The sequence below is a fragment of the Peromyscus leucopus genome, chromosome 7 (genome assembly GCF_004664715.2).
Source record: "Peromyscus leucopus breed LL Stock chromosome 7, UCI_PerLeu_2.1, whole genome shotgun sequence".
Taxonomy (NCBI): Eukaryota; Metazoa; Chordata; class Mammalia; order Rodentia; family Cricetidae; genus Peromyscus; species Peromyscus leucopus.
In genome coordinates this window covers 108,498,430-108,512,929 of record NC_051069.1, presented here as the reverse complement: position 1 = coordinate 108,512,929, position 14,500 = coordinate 108,498,430, and the positions used below count along the sequence as shown (strand labels likewise).

The 14,500-nt window shown below is 56.1% G+C and overlaps 1 protein-coding gene across 8 annotated transcripts; it reads left to right on the top strand.

Moving 5' to 3' along the window:
• The first annotated feature begins 802 nt into the window (after positions 1–802).
• Positions 803–14,299, top strand: Csrnp1 (cysteine and serine rich nuclear protein 1). Of its 8 annotated transcripts, none has more exons than XM_037208040.1 (5): positions 803–941; positions 8,442–8,692; positions 10,710–10,969; positions 11,458–11,772; positions 12,217–14,299. In XM_037208040.1, exons 2-5 carry the CDS (start codon positions 8,482–8,484, stop codon positions 13,189–13,191), a joined length of 1,761 nt encoding a protein of 586 aa, XP_037063935.1. In that variant the 5' UTR covers positions 803–941; positions 8,442–8,481; the 3' UTR covers positions 13,192–14,299. The 8 variants fall into 8 exon arrangements, with proteins under 8 accessions (XP_037063935.1, XP_028710554.1, XP_037063936.1 ...); XM_028854721.2 differs by having other exon boundaries at positions 929–1,008; XM_037208041.1 differs by having other exon boundaries at positions 937–1,008; positions 8,457–8,692.
• Positions 14,300–14,500: the final 201 nt, after the last annotated feature.

Below are 14,500 nucleotides of genomic sequence, written 5' to 3'. Positions count from 1 at the left end.
CATCAAGGGCTACAAAGGTGCAGGACAGGGAGAGGCCAGCTGACATCTGAGGGTGGGGATTTATGTGGCCTGGAGGGACAGCTCTGCGACCTCTGTCACCTCTAGAGACTGGCATGCAGTTCTGTAGTGTTTTCTGTTTGTTTTTGTTTTGAGACAGGGTTTCCGCTGTGTATGCAGCTCTGGCTGTCTCAGAACTCACTCTGTAGCCCAGGCTGGTCTCCAGCTCACAGTGATCCGCCTGCCTCTGCCTCTCAGGTGCTGGGATTAAAGGTGTGCGCCACCACACCAGGCCACGTTTTGTTTTGTTTTTCCCTGGAACTCGCTCTGTAGACCAGGCTGGCCTCTAATTCAAGAGATTCACCTGCCTCTGCCTCCTGAGTGCGGGGATTACAGACAGAAAGTACCACACCCCGGTTTATGTGTTTGCTTTTGAAGCAAGGTTTCATATACCCTGGCTGGTCGCAAACTGGCTTTCAACATGGCCGGCAAGTGCCCTCCATCTTCAGCTAGCCCCGTAGCCTACCTACTTCCGGAGCAGCCTCAGCCAGCACAGCTTCACTGTACCAAAGCTGTGTGTCAGAGACCTCATCTGCCCCCCAGACCCCAGATTACCCCAGATGAGGGGCGGGCGCCACCCTCCCCCAAGCCCGCCGGCTGTCTGTCCATGTACACCCAGGACTGGAGAAGGGACCCTGCCATGACCTCCACCCTAGATGCCATTTAGGCAGGACACAAGGTCACCTCCCTGCTGCATCCGGGGGAGGGGAGAATGGAATCCTGAGGGTTGGACTAGCCACTGACAACATTCATCTCGGACAGACAGAGGAACCCAGAATGCAGTGGGCGCCGGGCTGAGGGGGAGGGTCCAGAGCTTCCAGAGAAGGCTTCCCGGAGGAGGCGGTCCACGCTGAGCCCTCCTAGGCGTAGTCGGATTCCCTCAGGTGAGAGCAGAGCAAGGGTGGAACATTCCAGGCGGTGCAGCCAGATGGAAGAACGCACACGCTCTAGGTACCGGGGCGAGCTGGACGTGCGGTGGGCCGGAGGCCTGGGGTGGGCTCCCGAGGCAGAAGTTGACGGCTAGGACAGACTTTCTTCTGCCCGGTAGGACAGGCAGTTGGCTGCGAGCCTGGGGACGGTCTTGGCGGGAGCAGGGGAGGCCGCAGGCCGCTCTGAGTGGCTAGGGTCCGGCCCAGGAGGAACCAGATTCTTTTTTTTTGTTTGTTTTAAAGGAGGGATGGGGGGTGGGGAAGCTGTTTCCAGCAATCTCTGCTTTAGGTATTGTTCAGGGGTGGGGGCTCTGGCCCGAGGGCAGAGGTGAAGGCCAGGCCCCGGGATGACCTTTTCCGCCTTCTCTCCCCATCCCTGGCCGGTCTCCAGTCTCGGTTAACTTTCTGCGGAATCTGGGGATGAGGAGCAGGTAGGGGCCCGAGAAGGGTCGTCGGGTTGGATTGATAATACGCTGCCTAGGGCGGGCAGAGGCGGGAGGGTGGGGGGAGCTCCCAGCGCTCGCAGCCTCAGTCTACCCAGTCTGCAGCTCGGGACTGCTCGGCGTAGGAAGGCGGGCATCTCTAGGACCCGGCTCTGCCGGGAGCTCGGCGATCGCTGGAGCCGAGCGCGGAGCAGCGGCGCCGGGGCCGGCGGGGTCAGAGTCCGCGGGGAGGCTCGAGGCGGGGGAGGGGGCGGCGCCTCCGGGGCGGGGCCGCGGGCTGCGGGCTGCGGGGCGGCCTGGCGGGAGGCCCGGCGTGCGTCAGCGCCGTGAGTCCCGGAGTTTTCCACTGACGAGGAGGGCGGAGCTGCGGGCGGGGCCGGGGCTCAGCCAGTCTCTCCCGCCGCCGCCGCCGCCGGACGCGCAGACCTGGGTCGGCTGCACCGACGGCCGCCCGGCCGAGCGCACTGCGGGTCGCTGCGCGCGCCGCGACCCTGGGGCCGGGACAAGGGTAGCCGCGGCGTCCTCGGCGGGCGAGCGTTGCCAGCGCAGGTGAGTGCCGGGGACCCCGAGCGCGGCCGGAAGGGAATCGGGGCAGGGGGCGTCCCGCCTGCGCCGCGCTGTCACTCCAGTCCCTTGGCTTATCTCTCTTGGGTCCTCCCGCGGGGCCGCCGCGATCCGGCCGCCTAGCCTGCCTGGAGATCGCGCACCCCGGGTGGGAGCCCACGGCTGCTAGGTGGGGGAGACCAGGCTTCCCTTCCCCTCCCCCCCCGCAGCTGTTACCCCGAGATGCCCAGGCGCCCCAAAGCCGGGTGCAGGTGGCAGAGTGGCGGGGTGCGCGTGCCCGCGGGTGAGTTTCCTTTTGACCTAGTTGCCTGAGAACTTTTCAGAAGTTACTCGCGTGGCCGGGGCAGGTGACATTGGTCGCCTTCCTCCTCCGGCTCCCTAGGGGAGAGTGCCGGAGCTGCGGCGTGTGCCGGGCGCCCCCGGCAGGCGCGGGTCAGGGAGGGTGTGGAGGGATGAGTGAGGCTTGGTGAGTCACGGACCCCGGGAGGGAGGAAGGGAGGGAGGGGGGCGGAGGATTGTGTCGTATGTTCACCTGTCACCGTCACACGCAGAGGCCACTGCCGTGAGTCACGGGGCGCAGCTCCACCGGCCACCCGCGGGCACACGTAGTCTCTCTCCCACGCACTTGTACTCCCTCTTCTGCAAGCATTTCATCTCCTTCCTCAGTTTCCCCTCCCCGGGGCCCTTTCGCCCTCACGCACTGTAGAAATGCCCACACCACAGCAACAGCCACACACTTAGTCACTCGGTTGCCGGTACAGTAGCTCCCAGACGTAGCCCACATTCCTGACACCAGAGGATCCATCCCTGCGCTCTGGCTGCCCACCCAACACCTCCGGCCCGGAGTCTCAGCCCCTTTGCGGAGCGTAAGTCCACACTCCCCCCCAGATCTTTGACAGCCCCGCCCCCATCTCTCCGGCTGTCACTGAGTCCGCCCCCTTTCTCCTCTGCCCTCTCCTGTCAGTTCACCTGGCCCTGCCCCGTGTGTCCTGCGGGTCACACCCTCTCCCGCCGAGGTGCTGAGACATCTTTTAACCATGCAAATCTAGAATCGTCAGTCCCTGCTTACACCCTTGGGTGGCTTCCTGTGCCCTCGGGCTAACTAACGCAGGCCCTCTGAACTGCACCTCCACCAGAAGGCGCGCTTGCTGCCCTTGCTGCAGCCCCGGGACCATGCTGAGTCTGTCCCCTGTCCGGAACTCTGCCAACGTCCCTTCTTCTTGGGGACCTGCCTTGCCCAGCTACCCTTCCTGCCCACCTCCTCTAACTCCAACTTGAGAGATGTTGGATGTAGGTCTTTTCCCTTGTGCCGGAAGTGTCCGCCCATAGTGCTTGGCATTTTTCGGAAGCTTAGCAAGAATTTGGTTGAGAATGAATGAATGAATGAATGAATGAATGAATGAATGAATGTGAAGAGCTGGCTTCGGGCAGAGGAAACAGTAACTGTCAGGTGCGGTATTCCTGAGGGGAACCAAGTATTTCATATAGCTAGCAAACATTTGGCACTTACCCAGTGCAGGGCCCTGGAGGCTGAATCGAAAGAACTGTCCCCTCCCCCCTGATCACTTTCTGAGGCACCGGTGGGGGAGGGGCATGTCAGTGCTTCCTGTCTGCTGTGTCTTGAGCTGCCCTGCACTGTTTCCGTGAGGTCCAGAACGGCTTGGAGGTGATTTTCCCATATCCCAGGAAGTCCTTCAGGAGGGTCTGGAGTCCTGTGACCCAAGGTGTGGGGGGTGGGGCATGACTGATGAAGACCTGGGGTTCTGAGGTCAAAGGACACATTCTTCAGATTCCTGGAAGGGGGATCGAGGCAGCTGGAGGTGCCCGTCCTAGTACCAGCCCTGGCTGTGGGCTGAGACGTCCCACAGCTGCCCCTCAGTTGCCCGGGTGGAATAGCCTTCCCCGGAGTCAGTACTCGATAGCTGTGGTCACCAGACGGGAGTGACATTCCGTTCTCCGGCCTGTCAGTGCCTGTGTGTGGTGGCAGGAAGGGGGAGGCCCCAGATTCTTAGGCTGCTGCCGTCCCGGAAGGAGTCTGGTTCTCTTTGATTCCGGAGCCTGTCGGTGGTGCTTCCAGGGAGTGTGGTGTCTCTGTCCAGCCAGCTCCTGGGAGTGGACCCTAGGGCAGGACTCTGCCCCCCTGGGAACAGGATCTGGATTCCCGAGGCTCTGCTGCAGCCCCTCCCCCACCCTGACTCACTGTCTGGCCCTTTTCTTGGACTCTTTATAGCTATCTTTCATTCCCTTTTCTGACTTGGTCTCTTCTGTCTGCAGGGCAGTCTTCCTGTCCCTGACTTCTCTCAGCCTCTGGGTCCCAGGTGGCACCCTTCCCTCCTTCTCCTCGGACCCAGCCAGAGGTCCACACTCTGGAGCACAGCCTAGCCTTTCCGGGATCTTAACAGCTTTGGATGTGGACACTCCTCCGCCGCCTTGGTTCTTATCTGGATATACTTGACTGTGGATCCCTGGCGTCTGTTTACTCTTGGGGAACGGGAGCCTCTGAGATACTCTCTCACACTTGCCTGTAGCCTGAGTGAAATTCTCTCCCCAGTCTTTAAAGCCACCTTTGGACACTGAGCTCTGACCCTGGCTGGGGGATGGGCATGTATCCCCTCCTTGAATTAGCTGTCAGGAGCAGGAGAAAGCCACACTGAGACCCCTGGGCCAAGGACTGCCTCTCTGTGGGGCTATCCTGAGCGCTTGTTTGGGCCAGGCTTACTATGACTAGGCAGAGGCAGCCTAGCCTGGCATGAGAGGTCGTTATCCTGTGGTTAGATAAGGGGTGCTGTGGGAAATCCAGGGTCTCCGAGAGCCATTTCAGCCAGTCTGGGCCGCTTAAACTAAATACATTTTTCTGTTTCTGGAGGTTGGTGCAACCAAAATCAAGGCCCCAACCTGGTGAAGGCTCTTTCCGGGTTTGTAGTGGACACTGTCCTGCTGTTTCCTTATGATAGAGGGACAGGTCTGTCTATCAGAAGCGATTTATTTTTAATTTATGTGTATGAATGTTTTGCCTGCATGTAGGTCTGTGTGTCATGTGTATGCCTAGTGCCTTTGAAAGCCAGAAGGGGTGTCGGATCCCCTGAAACTGGAGTTACAGATGGGTGTGAGCCACCATGTGGGTCCTCGGAATTGAATTCAGGACCTCTGGAAGAGCAGCCAGTGCTCTTAACTGCTCTCTAGCTACACATACCTCTCTAAGGACTTGAACCCAGGGTTTTGTGCATGCCAGACAACTGAACTATGTCCCTGGCCCTCAGAGGCACAGATATATGGCAGCATGTGTTTGTCATCCCAGCACTTGGGAGGTAGACATAGGAGGGTCAGGAATTGAGGCCATCTTGGGCTACAGGAGACCTTCTCTCATTCCAGCTGCCGTTATTTCCTGAAGCTCCCGCTTCCAGGGTCAGCACACCATAGATTAATCTTCAGTTTTGGAGTATTTTTGTTGGAAAGTGTTCTATCCATAGCAGTACCTCAAAAAGGCAGAAGTGGGGAGCTTTTGGGATCTGTTTGGAGATGGCTTTTTGGGGGGGAGGGGGGTCTTACTTTTAAATCAGTTTGGCCTGAAACTCCAGGCAATTCTCCTGCCTCAAACGGGACTTTATAGATTCTAGCTATGACTTCTGGAAGGATGTAAGGCTGGGCTGTTCCCAATTTGTGCAGAAGCCAGGGAGGGTGGCAGGGACATGACTCTGTGGGGAACTACAAAGAGTGTTGCTCAGCATGGGGTCTGCAAGGTGGTATTTCTGTTCTGTCATTCTGCCTGTGGTGTAGGGCTGCTCAGGAGAGAAATGGGTGGTAGCGGGTGGGGGCAGAGACGTGGAACAGGTGATAAACTCCGCGTGTGTGCCGAGAAGCCAGCTCAGGACGTTTCACACTCCACCACGGAGCTATCCCATCAGCCCAAATTTTGATTGATAGTGACCTACATAGAGTCTATATATACAGTATAGGAATGTCACAAATACAGTAGAGGAATTTTTAAACAATGCCCATGCAAACTACCCAAGCTAACCTGGAACCGTCATCCTGTACACCCCCAGGACTGCTCACAATTGTCCCCGGCACACACATCTTCCCATTGGCTGCTCTAGCCTGACTGTGGAGAGGGCAGAGACAGTTGGTGTCCCCACCGATTGGTCCTGCCTTCTGTTAATCTTCGTCTGTATTTCCTGATGCGCTCACTCCTCTGCGTCTAGTCTCGTGAGTCCTAGAGCTTGTTATTTTTTGCACAGTCAGTGCGCATGAATCACTGACAGAGAACTTGACATGCATTGATTCCTGTCAACCTCCTAGCCCTAGAGGTTCTCATTTCTCCCATAGCTGAGGCTGATCTTGAACTCTCGATTCTCCTGCCTCCACCACCCAAGTGCTAGGATATCAGGTGTGCACCACCCTGCCTGGCCTCTGGGGGCTTAAGGCAATTGGAGATAGTGATGTTAAGGAATTTTACCAGGGTCACCCAGCCAGTATCCAAGCCAGGGTCCAAATGCAGTCAGTGAATTCAGGCCCTGGTTAGCCACTAGGATACCTCCAGAATCTGTGCCTAGCCTATCCACGAGCTTCCAGGACTGATGCTGTCTGGATGTGGGTGCGAGAAGAGGAGGGAAGGGAGGAGATGGGGGTGACTGCAGGTTTCTGGCTTGAGCAACTGGGTGGGTGGCAGTGCTGTTACTAAGACAGGGAACACAGGAAGAGGAACAGATGGCATGGGTTGGGGGTGGGGACAGAGACAGGGTTCCATTTGGGGCCTGTGGAATTAGGTGTTTCCCGGGACAGTGGGCCCTTGGTCTTGGGGTCTCAGAGATGTGCCTTTTGTCTTATAGGCAGAACTGGAATTAGGGAAAAGGATAGTGAGCCCCCCCCCCCAGGCTGGTGGTGGTGGCCGTGACAGGATGTTTAGAGGCTGCCTGTCAACTCGTGTGTATGAGTGCGTCTGTGGTCAGGGTGCCTGGCTCATGACCAAACATCTCCTGGGAGAACCCACAGGTCAACTGGGCTGTTTGTGTTTGTGGTTTGACTCTGGGAAAGGGGGGTATCCAAGCCTGAGAAACTGCCCCGGAAACACCTGTCATCCTCTTTCCCCCAGGCCCAGGGTGGGCGCTTGGCCTGGTTCTCCCATGTCTGCCTGGAGGAGAAGGAAGGCTTCCATGAGTACTTTTATCCAGTGAGTGAGTGGGCTGACAGCTGGTGCCTTCAGAGTCAGGGACTTGCCGGAAGGCTTGGGATAGGAGAAGGACACCTCAGTGGAGAAGACCCAGAGAGCTTTCCTGCCCCTCTCACTTCCTGTGATGGGTGCTGGGGGAGGGGTCCCCAGCTGTGGGCATTCAGCCCTGAAGGAGTGAGTTCCACAAGACTCAAACCAGTCAGCCACACAGCAGGTTAGCTGCACTCAGTTAACATCCTGAGTCCTCTGGTCCCCAAGTCCTGGAGGGACTGTTCCTGGGCCATGCACTGGGGGTCAGGGAAGGAGTCTCACCCCTCCGGTCTGACTGGTGAGTGATTGTACCCTACCAGGGATCCAGAGAAGCCACAAGCAAGGGAGGCTTAGACTGCAGCTCTCCAGGTCAGCTTCACTCACTATTAGAGGTTTGGTTTTAAGGAGAATTAACCATATTGGAGTAGAAGGCAAAACACAGGTGAATTTTAATTAAGATCAGAGTCAAGTGTCCTGCCTGCAGTCCAGCCTAGAGCAGGGGACTTTTCTCCTGTGGCATGGGGGTTTCTGAGGGAAACTCTGAGAAGCTCCATCCCAGGGAGGGGAAGGGCATGGGGAAGTCCTGTCCGGAGTGGAGCCAATGTCAAAACCAGTGCCTGCTCCCAGAGCACCCAGTCAGCCTGGCCCAGGCGTAGGACCCACGGCTGTCAGTGGGCAAGGTGGCGGACCTGTGTGTGTGCAGGGGTGCGGCCCTTAGAGGCAGGCTCTGCAAACTGCAGCTGCAGGAGATCCTGCACGTGCAAGCACACAAAGCTCACAGACTCAAGTGTCTGTGAGTCAGCCACCAGGATTCCTGAAGGATGAGCCAGGACAGGCTGGGTTCTGTCGGTCCATCTGTTGGTCTGTCTGCCTTCTGGCGCTGCTGGTGTGTGTGTGTGTGTGTGTGTGTGTGTGTGTGTGTGTGTGTGAGAGAGAGAGAGAGAGAGAGAGAGAGAGAGAGAGAGAGAGAGAGAGAGAGAGAGAGAGAGAGATATCAGGGGCCAGGTCTTGGGAGGTTGGGAGGTCAAAGGCCCTGGGATTTGGATATTAAGAGTCATTTGATGGAGGGGTACTGTTCTGTCTGGTTCTGAGGACTCTCGTGGGGATCCTACCATGAACGTGCAGCTTCTGGCAGGGCTGGAGGGCCCAGATGGAGTTTGGGGGATACCATGGAAGGTGAGCCAGGGATGGGGAAAACATGGTTAGGCTGGGAGCTTGCCACTTAGAGTTCTCTTATTCTAATTCCAGGCCATCTGTCCTCAGCTCCTAGAGTCCCTTGCAGACCACTATGGCTGGGCTACTGAAGAGGAAGTTTGACCAGCTGGAAGAGGACTTCTTCAGCTCCTCCTCCTCCTCCCCCTCCTCCTCCTCAGGCAGTCTCTCTCTCTCCTCCTCCCCCGGTTCTTCTGTCTTCCCTGCCTGGAACTCAGATGAGGAGGGACCATGTGGTCAGGCACCTCAGCCTGATCAGGACTCCTGTGGCCTCCAAAGTTTCAAGCGTAAGTCTTCTGTCCTGGTGACAACCCCCCTCCCCAACACCCCTTCATTCCCTAAAGGTGAAATTAGCCTTTTCAGCCTTGGGCGTGGCCTTGGGGGTGTGGCTTTCTGTGAAGCCTTACACTGCCCACTGTCTGGAGACACCTGGGCCTGCCTTGACTTCCTTTGACCTTGGGAGTCAGGAATGTTGCTCTCCTAGGGCTCTGAGGCCTTTCTGAGGGGCTGCTCTTGCGTTTTTATTTCCACAGTACACCCTGTGCTCCCAGCGGGAGTTGGCCCCACACTACTCCCCATGCACATGGCCTGCCCAGCCGCTTTCGCTCCTGTTTCACAGCTTTTTAGCTTTTTTCTGAATGTTCCCAAAAGGGTTTTTCCTGATTGTTTTTCTTCCTTTTTTTTAACCTTGAGGACAGAATCTCATAACCCAGGTTGTCCTCCAACTCTGTGGCATCTATCCCTAGTACAGGGATTGTGGATGTGCTCCACCATGGCTGAGTTCTTGGTTATCTTTCAAACTTGAATAATTTTGATTCCGAACCGAAAAGATGGTCCTTTTTATTTATTTATTTTTTATTTTATATATTATATGTGTTTATATTTTGTTTTTCGAGACAAGGGTTTCTCTGTAGCTTTGGATTCTGTCCTGGAACTCACTCTGTAGACCTTTGATACTCCAAGAACCTTTTTAGACATTTTTCCCTACAAAGAGATTGGTTGTTTTTTTGTTTGTTTTTCACAACAGGGTTTCTCTGTGTAGCCCTGGCTGTCCTGGATCTCACTCTGTAGACCAGGCTGGCCTCGAACTCACAGAGATCTGCCTGCCTCTGTCTCCCGTGTGCTGGGATTAAAGGTGTGCGCCGCCGCCGCCCGGCCTGTTTTGTTTTTAAGTCAGACATGATGGTGTATTCCAGTACTCAGAGGCAAAGCCTCGTGGATCTCTGTGAGTCTAAGGCCACCCTGGTCGACAGATCAGGTACTAGGCCAATCAGTGCTACATAGTGAAACCTTGTCTCAAGAAAATGTAAACAAGGGCTGGAAAGAGGGCATACTAGTTAAGAGCTTTGGTTGCTCATCCAGAGGACCCACATCAGATGGCTCACAGCCACCTGTAACTTGCACTGGGAATCTGACACCTTCTGAACTTCAAGGGCACATGCTAGGCAGGCCTATACTCACACACGCACTTGTTAAAAGTAAGTTAGTTGAAAAAACATCACCAGTGAGGTGGCTCAGCAGGTAAAGGGCTTGAGTTCAATCCCTGGACCACACATGGTGAGAAAACCACCTCCTACAGCTTGTTCCCAATATGTAATCAATACCTTATAAAGACTTTTTAGCTGGGCGGTGGTGGCACACGCCTTTAATTCCAGCACTCGGGAGGCAGAGGCAGGCAAATCTTTGTGAGTTTGAGGCCAGCCTGGTCTCCAAAGTGAGTTCCAGGAAAGGCGCAAAGCTACACAGAGAAACCCTGTCTCGGAAAAAAAAAAAAAAAAAAAAAAAAAAAGACTTTCTAAGTCTGTTGCAGAACACTTACACTACAAAGGAGAGCATTAATAAGTCGTTTTTAGAATGTATGTGTGTATTTTGCCTGTGTGTACCATGTGCATGCTATGCCTGAGGAAGCCAGAAGAGGGCGTGGATCCCTGGAACTAGTTATGTGGGTTGTGAGCTGCCACGTGGTGCCAGTGCTCTTAACTGTCAGCCATTTTCTCCAGTTGCTTGATAAGTTTAAACACAATTATTGTCTCCATTACATGTAAAGAATGCTTAGCAAAAGAGCAAAAATTACAGACAACTGTTACTCCTTGGCAATAATGGCAAGGTGCTTCATCTACAAGTGCAGTCCTTTGGACTGATAAATGACAGTCAGCCAATGTTGAATCGGGTGTGGCGTTCAGTTTCACCAGATCCAGATCCAGCCAGGCTGGTGGGTGGATAGAATGGATGCGTAGGCGTCTTCCTAGAAATCGCACCGCACTTCAGAGAACTCATTCTCTGCCCCTTTCTTGTCCCTTTCAGCCCCGTCCATCCTGAAGCGGGCTCCGAGGGAACGTCCAGGTCGTGTAACCTTTGATGGCATCACTGTCTACTATTTCCCACGGTGCCAGGGATTCACCAGTGTGCCCAGCCGAGGTGGCTGCAGCTTGGGAATGGCTTCACGCCACAGCACCTGCCGCCTTTTCTCCTTAGCTGAGTTTACAGAGGAGCGGGTCAAGGCTCGGCGTGAGAAGCTCCGTCAGCGCTTGAAGGAGGAGAAACTGGAGCTGCTGAGGTGGAAGGTACGGAGACCCACGCAGCTCCTGGAGTCAGCTTGCACATTCCTTGTGCAGAGAAACAGGCCTGTGGTTGGTGTTGGGGGGGAGGGTCGCATACAGAGAGGATGCAAGGGCTGGGGCTGTAGCCCAGGCAGATAGAATGCTTGCCTAGTGTATAGAAGGTTCTGGCGTCCATTACAGCACCGCATACAGGCGTCTTGGTGCATACCTGTCAGCCCAGAACTTGGGAGGTGAGAGCAGAGGAATCAGAAGCTCGAGGTCATCCTCGGCTACACAGGCCAAGGCCCTGTCTCAAGAGAACAGTAGGCAGTTTCAGACAAGGGTCATGCCTGGGGCATAAAGCTTGACTCTTTCCAGACTTAGGAGGGTTGGAGACTGATCTGACTTTGCCAGTATATGTATCTAGTTAGAGAAGGTTTTGTGTCTGATGTAGGGTGACATGTATGAGATCTGTTCAATATCTCACTCTCATCCCCTGCCTGTACATGTAGCTTTCAGTGGCTGGAGTTCCAGAGACAGGGGCAGGCCTGCCCCTTACAGTAGACGCCATCGATGACGCCTCTGTAGAGAATGACCTGGCAGTGGCTGTCGCTAGTGGCCGCTTGGAGGAGGTGAATTTCCTGCAGCCCCATCCACCTCGGCAGCGACGGGCCCTGCTCCGTGCTTCGGGTGTGCGAAGGATCGACCGGGAGGAGAAGCGCGAGCTGCAGGCGCTGCGCCGGTCGCGGGAGGACTGTGGCTGTCGCTGTGACGGCGTCTGTGACCCTGAGACCTGCAGTTGCAGCCTGGCTGGCATCAAGTGCCAGGTGTGTGGCTGGAGCGGGTGGGGTAAGAGGGTGTGGCTGTTAGGTTCAGGGTCTCTGTGTTAAATCCCTAGCCCACCACCAGAGGGAAACCATCACACACCAAAAAAAAAATCCTCCAGATGTGGTGGCACCCATGCCTTTAGTCCCAGCACTCTGGGAGACAGAGGCAGGCGAGTATCTATAAAGTCAAGGCCAGTCAGGGAAAGCAAACCAAGCCGGGCATTGATGGCACATGGGGAGGTAGAGGCAGGCGGATCTCTGTGAGTTCAAGGCCAGCCTGGTCTACAGAGTGAGTTCCAGGACAGGCACCAAAACTACACAGAGAAACCCTGTCTTGAAAACAAACAAAAAAAGCAAAACCTACCGGATTTGGGGTACGGAGCCGGGCCTGCCGGCTACTTGCACCCACAGAGTCCTCACTTGCTGCATTGTCTTTCTCTGCAGATGGATCACACATCATTCCCCTGTGGCTGCTGCAGTGAGGGCTGTGAGAACCCCAATGGCCGTGTGGAATTCAATCAGGCAAGAGTTCAGACACATTTCATCCATACGCTCACTCGCCTGCAGATGGAGCAGGGTGCTGAGAGCCTGGGGGATCTGGAGTCTCCCGTCCAGGACAGTCCCAGTGAACAAACCCTGGTTTCCCCTTTTCCGCTGGCCACGCCCCCTATGAGCCATGAGCTGGGAGACAACAGCTGCAGCAGCGACATGACCGATTCTTCCACATCCTCATCCTCCGGCAATAGCGAGGCTCCGGACCACCTTGCCCAACCCAGCCTGCCAGGTCCTAGCTTCCAGTCTGGTGTGGATGAAGATAGCCTGGTGCAGATTCTGAATTTCAGTGACTCTGACCTTGGTGTGGAGGAGGAAGAGGAGGAGGAGGAAAGAGGTGTGGGCGACTTGGATAACCTCAGCTGCTTCCATCTGGCTGACATCTTTGGTACTGGTGACCCCAGCAGCCCAGCCAGCTGGACTCACAGCCAGTCTGGCTCTAGCCTTGCATCAGGCATCCTAGATGAGAATGCCAACCTGGATGCCAGCTGCTTCCTAAACGGCGGACTTGAAGGACTGAGAGAAGGCAGTCTCCCTGGCAGTTCCGGATCCCCTGGGGTGGAGGCCATGCAGAGTGGCTCTGTGGACCTCAGCTTATCGTCCTGCGACTCCTTTGAGCTGCTCCAGGCTCTGCCAGATTACAGTCTGGGTCCTCACTACACTTCCCGCAGGGTGTCTGGCAGCCTGGACAGCCTCGAGGCCCTCCACCCTTTGCCCGGCTTCTCTCCACCAAGGGATGCCAGCGCTTGCTTCCTGGAGTCCCTCCTGGGCCTGTCAGAGCCGGGCACCGATGTCCTGGCGCCTCTTCTGGAGAGCCAGTTTGAGGACACGGCCTTGGTGCCTCTGCTGGAGCCCCTGCCCGTGTGAGGACCGGGGTGCCGTCCCTGCCCCAGCCCCGGTGCTGCTTTGTGTGACTGTTGGGGTTCCCCAAGGTCTGTGTATGTAACGGTCTCCCGTGGGCTGGTCCTGGCCACGGGTGCTGAGTGCACCCTCTTATTTTTACATTAACACTCTGAATTTATTTATTTTTTTATTTTTTTATTCTGTGCTAAGGAGGAGGTGGGCGGGGGACCCCTCTCCCAGTGCCCGGTCTCTTTATATCCAAGCAGAGGTCTTCCCTCTCCCAGTGTGTGCCAGGAGGAGGAGGAGGAGGAGCAGCGGGCTCCCCTGCTGCCTCACAGACGCTCTTTCTGCACTGGCATGAGTACGCTCCTTGGTCCAGAGACAGTGTCGGGGCTGAAGGCAGGGCTCATGGCTTCCTGTGAACCATGGGAGCTGGGTCTTCGGGACTGTGAAGATGTAATTTATTTCTGTAATTTATTGGGGAGCTGCGGCATCCGTGGTTGAGCCTCTCTGGCAGGTGGGCAGTGTTGGGGCAGACTGGCTTCAGTGTGCCCTGCCTGTCTGGGCTTTGGTGTGGACTGTTGCGTTTGCGCCTGTCACCTACGTCAGCTGCCTGGCTCCTGAGCTGAGGCTGAGCTTCACCAGCCTTGACCAAAACCCCCTTTGCCCCTGCCCGGCCACTCTGCCTGCCCTGTGCCCGGTTCCCTTGTCCCCGAGGCCACGGGTCATAACACCCCTCCTGTAGGGTGGGAAGCCAGAGGCCCCGAGAGGGGCAACGGGCAGGCCGGCCTCAGGACATGATGCGCACCCCATGGTGTACCCCAGATCACTGTCTCAGGGCTTTCTGGGCACTGAACTCCGTCCTGGCCCACCATATGCCCCTAGGCCAGTTGGCAAGGGGTGGCTCTTGAGGGCTTTTATGCCCTTCATTAGCTGATGTTGGATTTTGTATGCATTTTTATATTGTCTGTAAGTGTCAGAACTATAATTTATTCATTTCTTTGTGTGTGTGTGCCAAGAAACACAGGCTCTGGGCTTGCCTCCTTGCCCAGGAGGCCTTGCCAGCCTGTGTGCTTGTGGGAACACATTGTACCTGAGCTGTCAGGTACCAATAAAGACGCTCTATTTTTAAGTGTGGTCTCCTTGGTGGGGTGGGGAGCATGGTGCACCCCCAGGAAGCAGTGGGGTGGGGCCCTGCAGGGTAGCGTGGACAGCCAGTGCCTGTGCTGAGAGGCCGGAGGGACAGCAAGGTGGCCTTCCTTCCAGGCAGGCAGACAGGCAGCCTGCAGGCAGCCAGCCAGCTGAGAGGTTGACTGGGAAATGGAACAGTTCT